Source organism: Pleurodeles waltl, chromosome 1_1 (assembly GCF_031143425.1).
Source record: "Pleurodeles waltl isolate 20211129_DDA chromosome 1_1, aPleWal1.hap1.20221129, whole genome shotgun sequence".
NCBI lineage: Eukaryota > Metazoa > Chordata > Amphibia > Caudata > Salamandridae > Pleurodeles > Pleurodeles waltl.
In genome coordinates this window covers 462991156-463007320 of record NC_090436.1, presented here as the reverse complement: position 1 = coordinate 463007320, position 16165 = coordinate 462991156, and the positions used below count along the sequence as shown (strand labels likewise).

The following is a 16165-nucleotide window of genomic DNA, read 5'->3' as shown; positions in this document are numbered from 1 at the left end:
CTATAACTACCCATTGCCTGTTTCCAAATATCATTTATTAGATAATCTAGAGGGATGTTCTCCAAACAGTAAAGGTCATCAGTTTTTTTCTGGTGGGTCACGAAAGTCAGAGCAAAAAATGCACATGCTTTTATATTCTGGGTTTAGCTTCTCCGACTTGCACATGAGTCAAAGGCGAGGTAAAATGTTTGGCTGCTTTATTCTTTTAACATAAGCATTGTTGTTTACTTTTCTTTCTCTAACTGCAAAATAAACAAAATTTTTAAAGTGGATTGTGTGACAATGTAGGATGTTGTTTTCTGCAATACGCTACAAAATGTAAATGCTTGTAAGTGAACAGCATGCACCCAGCAGTTATGTAACCAAAAATGAAGGACTTTTCATAATTCTGAAGTGTACTGGAAACTAAACTAAATTTGATCAAAACAAATTAAGACACTTAGAGATGCACACATGATTAATATTCACTGAAACCCGATTTTCATACATTATCATTTGTGTGCTATATAGTTATATCAATAAAACTCTATGCCTGTGCAAAAGTTAGTGACCATTTCAATGGAAAATGTGCTGTTTGCAAACGGAAATGCGCTACCAAACGATGCTTTAGTTACAATAAAAAATCTCCACACTTCATGCCCATTAAAGGTAAGTCTGTGTTTGTTAAAAGTTTGGTAACCCCTGATCTAGAGGCAATAGTATTTTTCTCTCATTGGGGTACTGCAAATATGTGCATGTGTCCATTGCATTTGGAAGGGCCTTCATTTTATTATTGGGAAAGACATTTCGGCTAACTGAAGATATTATCTAAAACACAGTAAAGTCATTTTTGTGCCCTCTGAAATCCCAACCCCTTTTTCTCCATTGCTCATGTGACACACGAACTTCTGCTGGCAGATTAATTGCTCCCTCTTGGAAGATAGTTGATTCTGGCCCAAGCAACGTCTGGTACCCTGCTTGAACTCAGACTCTTTGGTTCCTCAACAAGCCGAGTTTGGTCCTGTTTCCTTTTGCCACCTGCTGGGTATGAAACACATCACTTACCATTCTATGCGTAAGTAAACGAGATACTAAAATATGCAAAGTATTGCAGTGCAGGCTGGACCATTCCCATTGGAGCAGGGTAATGACTAATTTGCATGTGGCTAGTTCCAAACTGAGGTGGCATGGTGTACAAAAGAATGATGGACTGGAATGCAGCCCGAGTAATTACCAGTGGCTGAGATTAATTCAAGCATTCTATCCATTACTTTTTTTCTATATTTTAGTTTGTTACCCTAAGTTGGATTGGTAAGCCCAGATGTGGATGCAGTGCACACTGTGTAACTAGAACCACGTTATACCAGGCTGTTGAGTGCTAACTAGGACTATGGAGTGAGTAGAACAATCAGTTCTGGGAGAACCTGACCTGGCAGTTTGGGCTGGACTGTTCCCATTGGGCCAGGGTCAAGACTGGGTCTGGGTCCAAACTGAGGTAGCATGCTGGACAAAAACAAATTACAGACTGAGATGTGATCTAATATTAAAGGTGGCAGAGATTAATTCAAGTATTCCATTCATCACGTTTTCTATACTTCAGGCAGAGAAGAGATTCATGAAAAGGCCACAGACTCATTGAATGTGTTTTGGTAACTTTTATTTACCTTTCTTCTTGGGAAAAGATAGTTAATATTTTTATAAGTATTGTTCAGGAATGTTAATTATTTTAGTTTTCCCTTTCAACTTACAGTTTTTGTAAACTTTAAATTATTTCCATCTTCATTTTATCTATCCATATTTTCTAGAAACATATTTTCTATGTCTCTTCTATTTAAACAGCTTCATATATAATTTTTATTTGCAATATGTCAGTTTATATTAAATTGGTTTTAGTCCATGTCCCATTTCAGGAATGTGAGTCAGCATACATTTATTAGCATATTCACTGACACAGTCTCTGTCCTGGTGGGGAAGTTCTCCTGTTTGAGGGTAATCCCATGGACAGTTGACCACATTTTGTTAAACTAAATTAATAATGAGTGAGCCAAAGGTAATTCATTTCATTAATAACTCCTTCAGAGTTTGTGGAATCTGGTGTGATTTGTAGTATTTTAGAGTTGTATAAGGTTTTTAGAGAATCTGTAACTATATTCACTGGCTGTGTAAAATTGAAGTAACATGTGAAGAGCTCAGTGATCACCAGTTGGAAACACAAAAGCATTTTTGAGGTGTTAACAAAGACCCAAAACACACATTGTAAATACATAATAAAAGGACACTACAAAAAGTCAAAGCATCTGTGCACTCTTCCTATTCTTACTGGCTGCCATAGGAAATTGTTCACCAGAAGTATCTGTATCCTCTTGAGTTAAAAATAGACACTGTGAGCATAACCATCGAACTAAGCATGTTTCCACTGTTTTTTGTTGTTGTTTGGAACTCCGGAGTTTCCTGTGAGGTTGACTGAAGACTGTAAAAGGTCTCAGTCCAATGTGCACAGTTAAACATAATGCTTTTGTCATGTTTTCATTAGCCTGGTTTAACCCTTGTTTAGTGCAGTAAGCTGTCACTTAGTTTTTGGAGCTTGTGTCACTTAGCCTTTGGAGCATATGTCTCAGTATCATTGATGACATTTACACTTTTGAGATGGGAATTGGCCATTTTCAAGCCAGAGGTACCGAGTGAGTTTTGGATCAGTCCACATGCAAGCTCAACCTTTTCTAAATGGTTATTGTGTTAGATCTGCAGCTGCAAGATTAGACTAGTAGATAAGAATCGATGACGAATCGCAGGATTGATGTTCCTGGTGCAGAATAAGTCATTGGTCTTATATTAGGGATCCAAACAAGGAAAGGTTGTACCATTAAATTTGAAGATACTATAAAATAAAAACTCCATAGAACTGTAAGTGCAAAATTAATTTCCACAAAACGTATGAGGACTGCATATATCCCATCTGGTGCAATAATATCTGTGTGAGTCTAACACTATAAAAATGGTTGCACTGAGGTCTTTCAGAGTCCAGAGAAGAACCAACTGACAGCAGTTACCCTGTCAATATAACGGGTATGTGCCCAGTAAAGCATCTGTGTTCACTCCTCAATCTACTGAGATAATTGTATATTTTCAAGATTTTTCACCATTGGCTCACATTAAGCAAAGGGTAAATATTGAATATTAATCAGTTACTTTAACAGAGAGCAGATGTAATCAATCATTGATTGATGGAAAATGGTGTATACAAACACCTATGTGCAGTGGTAACTTGGGTGAATAGATTCACCTGCATCTGTAAATTGACTTGTACTTATTTACAGGTGTCCATACGTTCCCTTGGGGTCTCTATAGAAGTTTGAGGCTTACAATAATCTATGAAGTGAAACCAACCAAGATACTTTAAGCTAAAATGTGTTTTCACTAGAACCATAAAGGTTGTTTGTACACCTTCACATGACATAATAAATAACTTGATCATAACTTGCAAATTAAATTGAGTGTTGGACTTTCAATTCCCACAAATGGACAAACGCAAGCAAGAATTCTGGTGAGAGATCTATGATCTCTGTCTCAGCCTTTTTGAGTCCTTTTAGCAGTATACTCATCTTTGGATTTCTTTGTCCTTTATCCAACCTTCAAAGTTGAAGACTTCATCATGAATGTTAACAAAGATTATGTACAACCAGTAGACAAAACTTTACATCAGCCCCATATCTATGTTCAATGGGTGCAACTTCTGCTTCAGATCTGTTAGATCCCTTCAAACCTGCACTTATTCCATAACTTCAACAGACTTGTGACCTCAATAAACGTAACAATATTTTCTTGTACAGTTTACAACTTCATTGAGAACTTGCCACTATAATGGGCCCATAGAATGTACTTACTTTATTATTCGCATTCTGTTATGGTTTCCATCCTTGAAACCTTCTTGTACAATTAACTGTATTTTGTCCTGATTGAGCTAGTCTTGTTGTCTTTGATCTTCGTATATTCTCAGTGAAAACATTCTTACATTTTAGATTTTGTTATCGAGACATTACATTTTTCCCTAGTGAAACGCACTGAACTGTATTGAATTATTGGTATTGTCACCTGCTTCTCAATCATATCTTGATTCCAAACAGTGAGTAAATGGTTCCTTAGGACAATTTGTGTGCTGTGAAAATTGAAATGTCAGACTGGACATTAAGGACCTGATTCCGACCTTCGGGGTGGGATACTCCATCACAAATGCGACATATATCCTGCCTGCCGTTTCACAAGTTCCATAGGATATAATGGAACTTGTAATATGGCGGATGGGATATCCGTCACATTTGTGACAGAGTATCCCACCTGCCAAGGTTGTAATCAGGCCCTAAGTATCTCATCTGCGTTGAGGGTCAGTGACTAGCTCACAGCAACAAAACAAATATAATGTACAATATGCAATGCTGGAAATTTAATTGGACAAGTTTGTTTTTCTACAAAAGATTGTTTTAGAACTGATATTCCTAAAATATGTCAAAGAAGATAATTACACCTAAATCATTGTAGTAATGGATATATTAGGCAATTTGAGTTATATCAATATCTGCATAAAGTAAGTTGATAATAGACCAGTTGACAACAAACTATCCGATGAAAATTTCTATGTTGTAACAATTGTAGTAAGGGCTCAAATTGTAGAAATATTGTTAACGAATTTGTGGTTGGAACCGTCAACTGCAGCACAGGAAGGTCTGATGAGGAAAACCAATGCTTTTGTAAGTTTTAATGACGATAGATGATGTTGTTGAATAATGAGATGACACTTCAAGAGTATTCTTTACGTCGTTTTTCTTAAACCTTAGGATTTGGGGGAGTGGGGTGTTACCTCTGCAGTCTAATACTGAGAAATGGGAAGATCGTAATCATAAGCAATACATTTGTCCTGTTTGTGAAAAAAGATATTTATGAAATGAAATATTATATTTAGCTATCCCTTGTCATTAAACAGTAACGATCTGGACTTACGTTGAAGGTTTATTATAACCTATACCTCTCAATTTCTGCCTTTATTTATAACCCTCCAACATTATATATTGTTGCTATAAAATTTTCTGTTAAAAAAAAATGTAGATGGGTTGATTTTGAATAACGATTGTCGGTGTTTTATTATGTAACTATGTCATCTCTTGAAGAGATCAATACCAAATTTGAAATAAACTTGAACTTAAAACTGGAAATGGACCGGTAATACAAATCTGAACATTCAACTGCAGATTTTCCACTCAGCTCAAGCTCACCCTTGAAAGGTCACATCCCCTGCACTGCCCATCTCTCCTATAGGATTTTATTAAAAAGACTTCAATAAAAACATGAATTGAATCATGCACTACAGGGAGTGCAGAATTATTAGGCAAATGAGTATTTTGACCACATCATCCTCTTTATGCATGTTGTCTTACTCCAAGCTGTATAGGCTCGAAAGCCTACTACCAATTAAGCATATTAGGTGATGTGCATCTCTGTAATGAGAAGGGGTGTGGTCTAATGACATCAACACCCTATATCAGGTGTGCATAATTATTAGGCAACTTCCTTTTCTTTGGCAAAATGGGTCAAAAGAAGGACTTGACAGGCTCAGAAAAGTCAAAAATAGTGAGATATCTTGCAGAGGGATGCAGCACTCTTAAAATTGCAAAGCTTCTGAAGCGTGATCATCGAACAATCAAGCGTTTCATTCAAAATAGTCAACAGGGTCGCAAGAAGCGTGTGGAAAAACCAAGGCGCAAAATAACTGCCCATGAACTGAGAAAAGTCAAGCGTGCAGCTGCCACGATGCCACTTGCCACCAGTTTGGCCATATTTCAGAGCTGCAACATCACTGGAGTGCCCAAAAGCACAAGGTGTGCAATACTCAGAGACATGGCCAAGGTAAGAAAGGCTGAAAGACGACCACCACTGAACAAGACACACAAGCTGAAACGTCAAGACTGGGCCAAGAAATATCTCAAGACTGATTTTTCTAAGGTTTTATGGACTGATGAAATGAGAGTGAGTCTTGATGGGCCAGATGGATGGGCCCGTGGCTGGATTGGTAAAGGGCAGAGAGCTCCAGTCCGACTCAGACGCCAGCAAGGTGGAGGTGGAGTACTGGTTTGGGCTGGTATCATCAAAGATGAGCTTGTGGGGCCTTTTCGGGTTGAGGATGGAGTCAAGCTCAACTCCCAGTCCTACTGCCAGTTCCTGGAAGACACCTTCTTCAAGCAGTGGTACAGGAAGAAGTCTGCATCCTTCAAGAAAAACATGATTTTCATGCAGGACAATGCTCCATCACACGCGTCCAAGTACTCCACAGCGTGGCTGGCAAGAAAGGTTATAAAAGACGGAAATCTAATGACATGGCCTCCTTGTTCACCTGATCTGAACCCCATTGAGAACCTGTGGTCCATCATCAAATGTGAGATTTACAAGGAGGGAAAACAGTACACCTCTCTGAACAGTGTCTGGGAGGCTGTGGTTGCTGCTGCACGCAATGTTGATGGTGAACAGATCAAAACACTGACAGAATCCATGGATGGCAGGCTTTTGAGTGTCCTTGCAAAGAAAGGTGGCTATATTGGTCACTGATTTGTTTTTGTTTTGTTTTTGAATGTCAGAAATGTATATTTGTGAATGTTGAGATGTTATATTGGTTTCACTGGTAATAATAAATAATTGAAATGGGTATATTTTTTTTTTTGTTAAGTTGCCTAATAATTATGCACAGTAATAGTCTCCTGCACACACAGATATCCCCCTAACATAGCTAAAACTAAAAACAAACTACAAACTACTTCCAAAAATATTCAGCTTTGATATTAATGAGTTTTTTGGGTTCATTGAGAACATGGTTGTTGTTCAATAATAAAATTAATACTCAGAAATACTACTTGCCTAATAATTCTGCACTCCCTGTATTCATCTCTCCCCAGACGTAGATGTGTTAAAGACCTTTCAGCCGTGTAGGATTGTTTCTCTTATTATATTCTGCACAGAGCAAGTTTGTCATGACATCTAATCTGTTTCACCAACCCCGGAAATTCACTCTAGACTTTACTCAGTGGAGGCTAGAAGAGTATATTAAAAATAAGCCTCGAAAAAATAAATACAACTCTTTTGGCAAGGTAAATAATTCCTATATTGGATCTTTTACAATTTAATTTCAGGCTGCTCGGAGCCCCTGGGGATGAAATCAGGACATATTCAGGATTATCAGATTTCTGCGTCCAGCACTTTCAAAACACTGAACATGGATATGTTCACCTGGGAGCCTCGCAGAGCAAGACTGGACAAGCAAGGCAAGGTGAACGCCTGGACGTCTGGACGCAGTGACCAATCGCAGTGGCTGCAGGTACATTTCAGACAGCTTATTGCATCATAATGTCGCTTCTGTTGGTCGCGACTAAGATTTATTATGATACAGGTGTAATTCTGCGTGGGTGCTTGTGTTAGTAAATTAAAGGCTGTGCTGTTTGTCTGTTATGCTACCGACTGCATATGTTTAACTTTGTTTTGTGACGTTGTGCACAGAAGGTAATTTTAGTGTGGCTGGTGACTTGACCTACCAAATAGCAAACCACTCAAGTTTTCTGAATCAGCAACACGTTTGAATATAATCTGTATTGTAATAAATTATTTATAGATGTAACTGATTTGATTCAATTCAGTGCAATTTTCTTTGATGATAGTTTGGACCCCTGAACGAAAATTATTATCGATAATCACCATTCGAATGATGTTACTGTTTGAATGGTGATTATCGATAATAACTTTCGAACGATGTTACTGTTTGAGACTTACGTTGACTGGACTGTCTGTTGTTTACTATGAAATAGGTTTGCACATATCATGTAAAAGTAAATTGGGAAAGTATAAATACATGTTATAATATTTATGCTTTGTGATGCAAAGGTTTTTTTTCCACCAGCAATTTAATTGGCTGATGCACTGATGGTGCCTAGTCATATGTGCTTCATTCAGTGAGGCGATGCTGCATATGTTTAATTAACAGTTTTCTAGAACTGCTACTGGGTTTGATGCCAACTCCTCCAGTAGTTGAAGGTACGGCACAAGTGAAGGTAGCTAGACACAGCTGGAAGAAGGTCATCTGCCCTAAAAAGGGAGGGGGCCCCACACTACCACTTTGGGTGCTGCTGGGCTTTGGCAACTGACAGCCGACCCTGGACAGAGGTGGACTCATTTGCATAAGGCCTACTGAAACGATTCAATGCACTGGTTGAGACCAATAGGATACATAAAGAAATGGTCTCCTCTACACTGCAATGATTCACCTACTTCACAGCTTTGGCGCATAACACAAAACTCTTCAGGCACTTCTCAACCCCTACAAATACTTCTCATTCACAGATGAGTCAGACATGTAGTGATATATCTCTATAGCGCCCTACAACACAAGACATACCCACCCCTTCCGGTGGTGATGCCACAATGAGTAAAGTATGCGGGTTAAGAGTTCACTTATGGACTTTAGTCACAATGCTTTCTTAAAGATAAAGGTATCTTTCTCAGTGCATGTCTCAAATACTTACAATTTAACCAACTTCACCACACATGCCTGATGCCCTAATTGATATGTCATATGTTTCGGGGGTCAATGCAAACCGGCCCTTTGGGTCACAAGATAAATGTAGATTTCATTCACCTGGTATAGCAGTGCCCAATTACCTAGGATTACTGGGAGGAAGTAAAGAACCACATAGCCGACCTGATGTGGAAGCAGCTCCCTCGATTAGCGCCAAATTGCTGAGTAGGGCTGACCAAGCGTACACAATTTACCCATAATGTGTACAGATTTATTGACCTCGCTCTGGCACTTGCCAAACAGAGAATCTCCATGACCTGGAAATCCACAACCACTCCCTGTTAGGGCACTGGCTACATGACCCAAAGAAGGGTGCTTATGATTAACTCAAGGCCCATGCACAATGCAACAATGCAGACCTCGCGCCCACTGTGATGGGAAGGTACCTGGACATCTTAGAGGTTAAAACAGAGAGTTCCCCCAAGCCCTCTGAGATGATCAACCCCCCACCTGACATGCCCACTGCCTGAACACACTTAGCAACCAGTCGATGAGTGAAGGTGATCATTGACTGTGCACTCCCTCTCATTCCTCCAGTGGCCAACGCACCGTCAGCAGGATGCCAGGTGGTCAAGAGACTCCATAAAAACTCCTCCACCACACAGTTTCCCCTTTCTAATTTTTTGTGCATTATACTGGTTGTTTAAAATTGCTTTGTTAAGCTCTCAATGTTAAGAAAAACAATGCCTTAGCATAGTCTTTAAAGGTAGACACAATGTATTATTTGAGAAGTTACACCCTTTCATTTTGTTCGCTTTACTGGTTGTGGCTGGCTGTCCTAACTGCCACGTTGGTCCTATATGCTAAAATTGCAATAAATAAATCCTGTGGAAATACAGATCTGCATTAAAAAAATGAAATAAAAATGTTTCTATAATACAGTTTCTCAATGAGGGAGAAACTGTAATTTATAAGCGGAGAATAATCAAGCTATGTACATCAAGAGGGCTTCATGGTGCACACTATGGAGACAGCGGTTGGTGGAGTCTATGCTGTGTTTGTCCTAGGTGAGTGGGGTGGGGGCTGTGAGGGAAATGTTTAGGGGGGCTGTGAGGGCAAAGTTGAATTGATTCGGTTATACATGAAGAGAAGTTTGTTTATCACTTTTCTGAATGACAGGAACGAAAATTCAAGCCATGTGCGGTGTTGATATTTCTGAATTCTCGTTTCACATTTGTTGAAGAAGTGTTCTTTATTTATTTGTTTATTTTAACTTCCGGTTTGGCAGTGATCTAGTTCCCATTATTGCATTGTCCACTTCGCCATGGATGTTCATTTTTCACACTGTTTGTATAAGAAGTAAGATGATGTCCAATAGGCAGGAAATGTACATTCACCGGAATAAGGGCACTTCCACCTTAGTTGTGCTATTGTTTGATGTGATTTGGAGCCTCGTGGAGGTCATTCTTGAGGAGGCTCGCGCAGGATGGATTGAAGAATGAGAGAGGAGTATGACATTGCAAAAGTACAACTGGCAGAGGACAAGCACTTGCATGATGGTTCTGAAATCTTGTTCAATAGATAAGGCTTAATAATTGTGCAGAAGGAACAGATGGTACCAAGTTGTGTGTGATTTCTTAATGACAAGTATTGTGAATAAGATGACAGCATTAATTTGCCCCAATAGGTATTTGTAGTGAGAATCCACCCAGGTTAATGTTAGATAGTTAGTCATTCTTAGGGCTTGTCTTGTCTTGTCGGCAATATCTCTACATTTAGGCACGTTGAGGTTGAACATGAGGGGGGCTCTTGACATTCATAAATTATTGAAGGAAAAGCATTTTTGAGAACATTGATTTCAATGATTAGGAAAACTTTCAAGTAACGTTGAGGTTTACCTTGGTATTGATGAATCCTGATGCCATGGCTGGCATGGACATCGCTGAACAACCCCATATAGCTATTAAAGGTCACAGGAATGAGCAAACAGATCCTTGAAGGACTCTGCATGAAACTGCAGTCTGGAATCTGGGGTGACTATCTCAATAAGTTGGGGCCATTCTCAGAGTCATACTGAAAGCCAGTCATGTGTGGTTTCAATAAATTCCCCATGCTCTCACAGGAGGATCTTGTGAGTTTGACTATGAGTTGAACTAAAGACTGTAGAAAGACCATGCAAAATGAGAAAGAAGAGGATAGGCCTGGTCTGTGATGAAGCAGGTGTATCATCTGGGTTTTCAATTTCCTAATCTAATGATAAATGTCATCCTCCTTCCTCCTTTTGCATGCAGACTATCTTGCCTTTTTTTTGCCACCAGTACTGTGACGTTTTACCCAATGTTAACTGTTGTTTTGTAAGTTGAAGAACTCTGTTCACACTGCAGAAAACGTGCCACAGGCAGCTAAATATAAACATATTTTTATTCACTTGATGCACATTGTATATTTGGCAAGCGTTGTGAATGCCCATCAGTATGTGCTTAATGTTGGTACACATACAAAGGCACAAATGCATGCACACTATGTTTGCAGTGTCTGTGTGGAAACTGTCCCGTTTCACGTGCCTTATATCTGTGTACTCTTTGTTATTCACTAAACTACTGATGCTGCCTTGCGCCAACACTGCAACCTTAGTCACTAAAAAAACCAGCACCACAAGCTTGAAGAAAGGTGCATTTTAAGATTACGTTATTGTTTGACAAGAAGTATTCGAGACTGGACATAAGGCTGCCCAAGTCTATTTCCTTCTGAATTTCCCATTAAACTATAATCATGAGGTGAATTGATCAGTATTGTAATTAATGATCAATAGAACTCTATTTGATGTCAGGTGGGCAGTTGAAGATGTTCAGTGGTCACAGCTAAAGTGCTCCATTTCTGATCTTAGCAGTGAGGCATTGGAGTCAGGGGGTGATTATTGAGTTAATAATGAGTTGGCCAGTAAATGACTGTTTTTGGTTAAATCCAATCCCACTAGCCCCAAGCTTTTCAGTCCAACAAGGTGTAGATTGTTATAAAGGAATAGTAAGCTAAGGATATGGAGCATGAGCAGCAGTCTTGGATGAGAGATGATATGAAAGTTGTTTTAGAAACTGCTGTCCTAGGGTAGCTTTCATAGTACACTAGATCTGGAGATTGTGATAATAGAATGTATTGTGGGGTCTGTGATCACAGAACATTTGGGTATACAGAGTGCATTTGAGGTAATGAACCTAGATGAACACCCTAAAGCATTGGGGTTGGTGAGTATATTGGGTTCCTTGGGAAACAGCGTGTGAGGTGCATCGTAGGCTTTAGGAGGGCTGACTGTGAGAAGAGTGTGCTTGCAAGAAAGGGCAGGAAAGCCTTGTTTGCAAACTTTACAGCATCTCGCCAAGTGATTGGGCATCAGATTTATGTAAGCAGTTCACTTAGAGGGTTGGATAAGTGATTTGTGCTCTGCTCATTATTAACTGGTTGTAATGAAGTATGAGGAGACTAAACACACATTTCCTAAGAATCAAGTATATGGGTATGTACAAGAGGAAATCCAGAGTGAGTTTGAGTGTGCAATATGCTGTAATATTAACCCCAATTTGTTATTCAAAAGTGTAGGATTATTAAAAATATTCCATTGAGACCTTTTGTTGATGTGCCTGATTTGTATTTCTCATGTTCCGTTTTTTTTTTTTTTTAAAGCACAGTATTGAAACATAAGCCAATATGTGTGTTCACCCTTTAGTACACAGAAATCCTGGAGCCTACTCCAGGCTGACACATTATGTAGAGCTTAGTTCATCAAAAAACATCATAGTAATATAAATAGTTTTAGAAATGATATGCAAAAAAGTAAATAGACATCCCCAAATTTTAGATACATGATCATATAAAACAGCAATCTGGTGACTTAGCACACACTATACCCATGTGGGGAAAAATTGTGATAATATACAACAGTGAAATGTCATCTGGAGGCAGTGTTTCATGTAGAGTAGTGTGAGACGTTAGAGATCCTACTATGTCAATAGAAATGTTGGGCTTGGTATCTGTTATTGTGTGCATCTGTGGTACAAGCTTTTAGGGGGTCTACGTATCAAACAATGTAGAGAAGATATGGAGATTGATGTCCGATCATGAATACCAATTATATGGGCGGTGATATGTAGCTCGCATTTATGGTTATGGTTACCTAGGATAGTACTTTTTCCATTTAAGGGATTAAGAGGATGAAAAGAACAAGCAAAATGTACTGGTGCAGGAAGGTATGTCCTCAATAAAAAAGAGAAAGAATAGACTAGCTCTAAAAAAGCCTAGTAGGAGATCATGCTATTTGTCACAGATCAATGCCTCTGGGCTGGCCCTCATGGCTCAGTGTTTGTGAGCTTTATTGAAAGATTTGAGGTTTCAGTGAGTAGGTGGAAATAGGATCTTTGAGGTGAAGTTACATACTTTCTGAAGTTTGATATGACTTTTACTTTTTGTAGGTTTGGTGTCATCACTCCAGAAACATGCAAGTAATTGACGTTGACAAGAAGGCTTCGTAAGGGACAGTTGCAAATAAACCCCCTTGGAGTACCACTTGGAATAGAGGGAAAATGTAATAGTAAGATTTCACAATATGTGTAAAAAAAAGTTGACCTCCCATTTAGTTGACAGGTCATCAGTTGCAACATCACTCTTGCACGCTGAAGGACATAAGCTCTATCTATTTTCCTTATAGCTTCTAAAAGTACACAGGAAATGCTGCCATGGCAAATGTCCAGTTTCACACTTCCTGTAAGACACTTTCTGCTTAAGATACTATCCTGTAAGCCAAGATTTTGCAACTAAGAGTTAACAGGAGAAACCAAAAGCTATGTGAAATACATAAGAACCACAAACATAGATTTTAATGATGTGACGTTTCAGTGATAAAACCACTACCTGGGTAGCAACAGTTAAGGATCAGCCATTGAAATTACAGACTTCAGTACTAAGTAGCAACCTTGAATTTATTAGGTTGTTAGACAACATAAATCTTCAGAATCAGACTATGAGCTAGTGATGTTCTTTGGCAAAGATTTAAGAATGTAAGGTTATTCATTTTCTAATAGTCTATTCATTTGATTGTTTTGTTTTCTATCTTTGTTTCTTTTGCCTTTTGAATAAAATTAGTTATGTCAATAGGAAACATAAACTCAAGGGGCCTAACTACAAGTAGGCCCAGTCAGATGTGATAGTTATCACAGTGGTTCCCAACCTTTGGACTTCTGTGGACCCCCACTTTATTATTACTGGAACCCGGGGACCCCCACTGAATCATCATTTGAATCTGGGGACCCCCCACTGAGTCATTATTGAAAGCTGGGGACCTGATTTGTTAATATTATATAAATTTCCTAGCAGTCGCGGACCCCCTGAGGAGGCTTTGCGGACCCCCATGGGTCCCCAGACCACAGGTTGGGAACCACTGAGTTATCACATCTGATAAAAATCTCACATGCAGGTGTCTGAAATTTATGGGATGCAATAATTGTTTTTTATAATTTTTGGGGGAATGTGGTGCTCACAGCACTGAAGACTGCGTATCCGGTACATACTGAAACCTTTCCCTTGTTAAATTCTAGCAGGTTTCACCTGACAAAATTTAATGAAGGATGCCATCTGTATGGTACTCCATAATTACCGGGTGTGAAAAATGTCACTCCACGTGTAATTGCAATCCATAGACTAGCAGATGTTTGTAAAGGAATTGCAATTTAATGGGCAACCTTTTATCAGGCTCAAGGTTGGGTAAAGCTAGCGGATTTAGAAATTTGAACAGTTGCATATAGTGGGATATTCTTGAAAGAAAGATTTCAGATGCCTTTATCACCTAAGGCCAGATTTACAAAAAAGTGGTGCAGTGTAATATAACAAGCCACTTTGCTGCACTGCGTCACTTGGAAAAGTCAGGAATGCACTGTATTTAAGGAATATGGTGCATTCCTGTCCTTTTCTTCTGCGCTGGCGCACACAGGGCTGCCTAGTGCCAATGCAAGGTGCAAGGGTGTCTGCATTGCATGTAGGATTGTTTTTGTGCAGGATGGGTGACCTTCCTGCACAAAAAAATCCTGGGACTATTTTTCTTCTTTCTATGTGTGCTACTGAATGCAGCCCACATAGAGGAACAAACAAGGAGAAATAAAGTTATTTCTCCTCATTGCGCCTCACCTGGGGAGGCATAAGATTTTGGGGCATCCTCAGGTTTACCAAGGTTGGTAAATCTGGGGATGCATCAAAATCCATGGAGTTGCCTGGGAACATCCACCACAATGCCCATAGCGATTTATGCTGCCTTGCCACACAAAGTTGCTTTGAATACCCTCATAGATGTGGTTGCCACTGTTGCATCACAAAAAGTGAGTCAATGGCAAGGCATGGGGCTTATAAATATATTGAGACTGATTATGTTACGCAAACATCAAATGTAGTGAAACATAAAGTTATGTTTTTTTGCCTAACTTGAGAAAATATTTTAACTAGTACCCTAATTAAAAACTTGAGCAACGTGAACAAAAAAAAAGCAACTGTGTTTAAAAATAGAATGGAGCACATGCTTCAAGAAAATCAATAAAGGAAAGCAGAAAACACTTGAGAGGGAGCAGTCGATGTTTTTCTCATAATGTTCAATATATTGGATTGAGTTGGAACCAATTGGTTCAGCAAGAGACAAACAGCTCAAAATAGAAAGTTCAATAGCACTTGGCTTTCTTTTATGTCAAGAGGAAACATCTTCTGAATTCGGGCTTGCTGTCATGGAAACAAAGATCTTTGTTTTCTTAAACTGCGTCTTTTTATCCTTACTACATAACTATATATCCATATAATGCCTCTTCAGATCCAGGCACTCTGTCTAGCGAGTACCTTTTCATAATTTAAGAAAGGGAAAAAAACAGGCAATTAGCCTAATCGCTACGTGCATAGGTCAAACTCGCTTGATGTTTTTGAATGTGTTTGAAATCATTTAAGCATCGTCCAGTATAGTTGTTTGTAGGACGAGTTTTAAGTAAACACATGGAAAAGTAATTTGTATTTAGTTCAGTGCATAATTTGTAAATAAAACATGCTGGTGCTCAAAGCATTCCTCTTAAACACGGGGCTGCTGCAATTAAATGTGGGAACACGAAATGCTGAGGCACTGTAAACCTGAAGCCACCTCGGGAGTCTTTAATCCATTTAAAGCCACTCCCTGTCCCTTCAGCTCATTCTGGCAGCTTTCTGCTTTCTCCCATTGTGACGCTTTTTCGTTTTTCTCCTCCTCGGTCTTTCCCATGTGTGTATTTTGCTCGCAGTAAATGCTTGAGACAGAAAAATAAGTGCGGGCCCTCAAAAATAAGTGTTGGTGCGCCGTACCGGAAACAACAAGCACAAATTAAGCACTGATTTAGTTGCAAAAATAGGGATGCATGATTTTCATATTAATTCATGTGAACATTTCGTTTATTCTGGGCCTGTTTGTCCCTCATTTGAACTCTTTTACGGCCTTAGGGGACATTTGTTTTAGCATACAGTCACTTCACTGGCATGTACTAATCTATCTTAAAATAAAAACAATTTACATTTACCGGATCGAAACACATTAAAGTTATTAAGTGAAAAAGAAAAAGGCAGTTCCCTTTACGAAATACAGCAGCCATA

General features: G+C 39.0%; 1 protein-coding gene across 1 annotated transcript in view; it reads left to right on the top strand.

The window, feature by feature from the left end:
- The window catches only part of EDIL3 (EGF like repeats and discoidin domains 3), a 1526861-nt gene that overhangs the window by 1179826 nt on the left and 330870 nt on the right, over window positions 1-16165 (top strand). The window contains exon 10 of the mRNA XM_069224820.1: window positions 7152-7336. Coding sequence (XP_069080921.1) covers window positions 7152-7336 — 185 coding nt within the window. The remainder of the gene's footprint in view (window positions 1-7151; window positions 7337-16165) is intronic.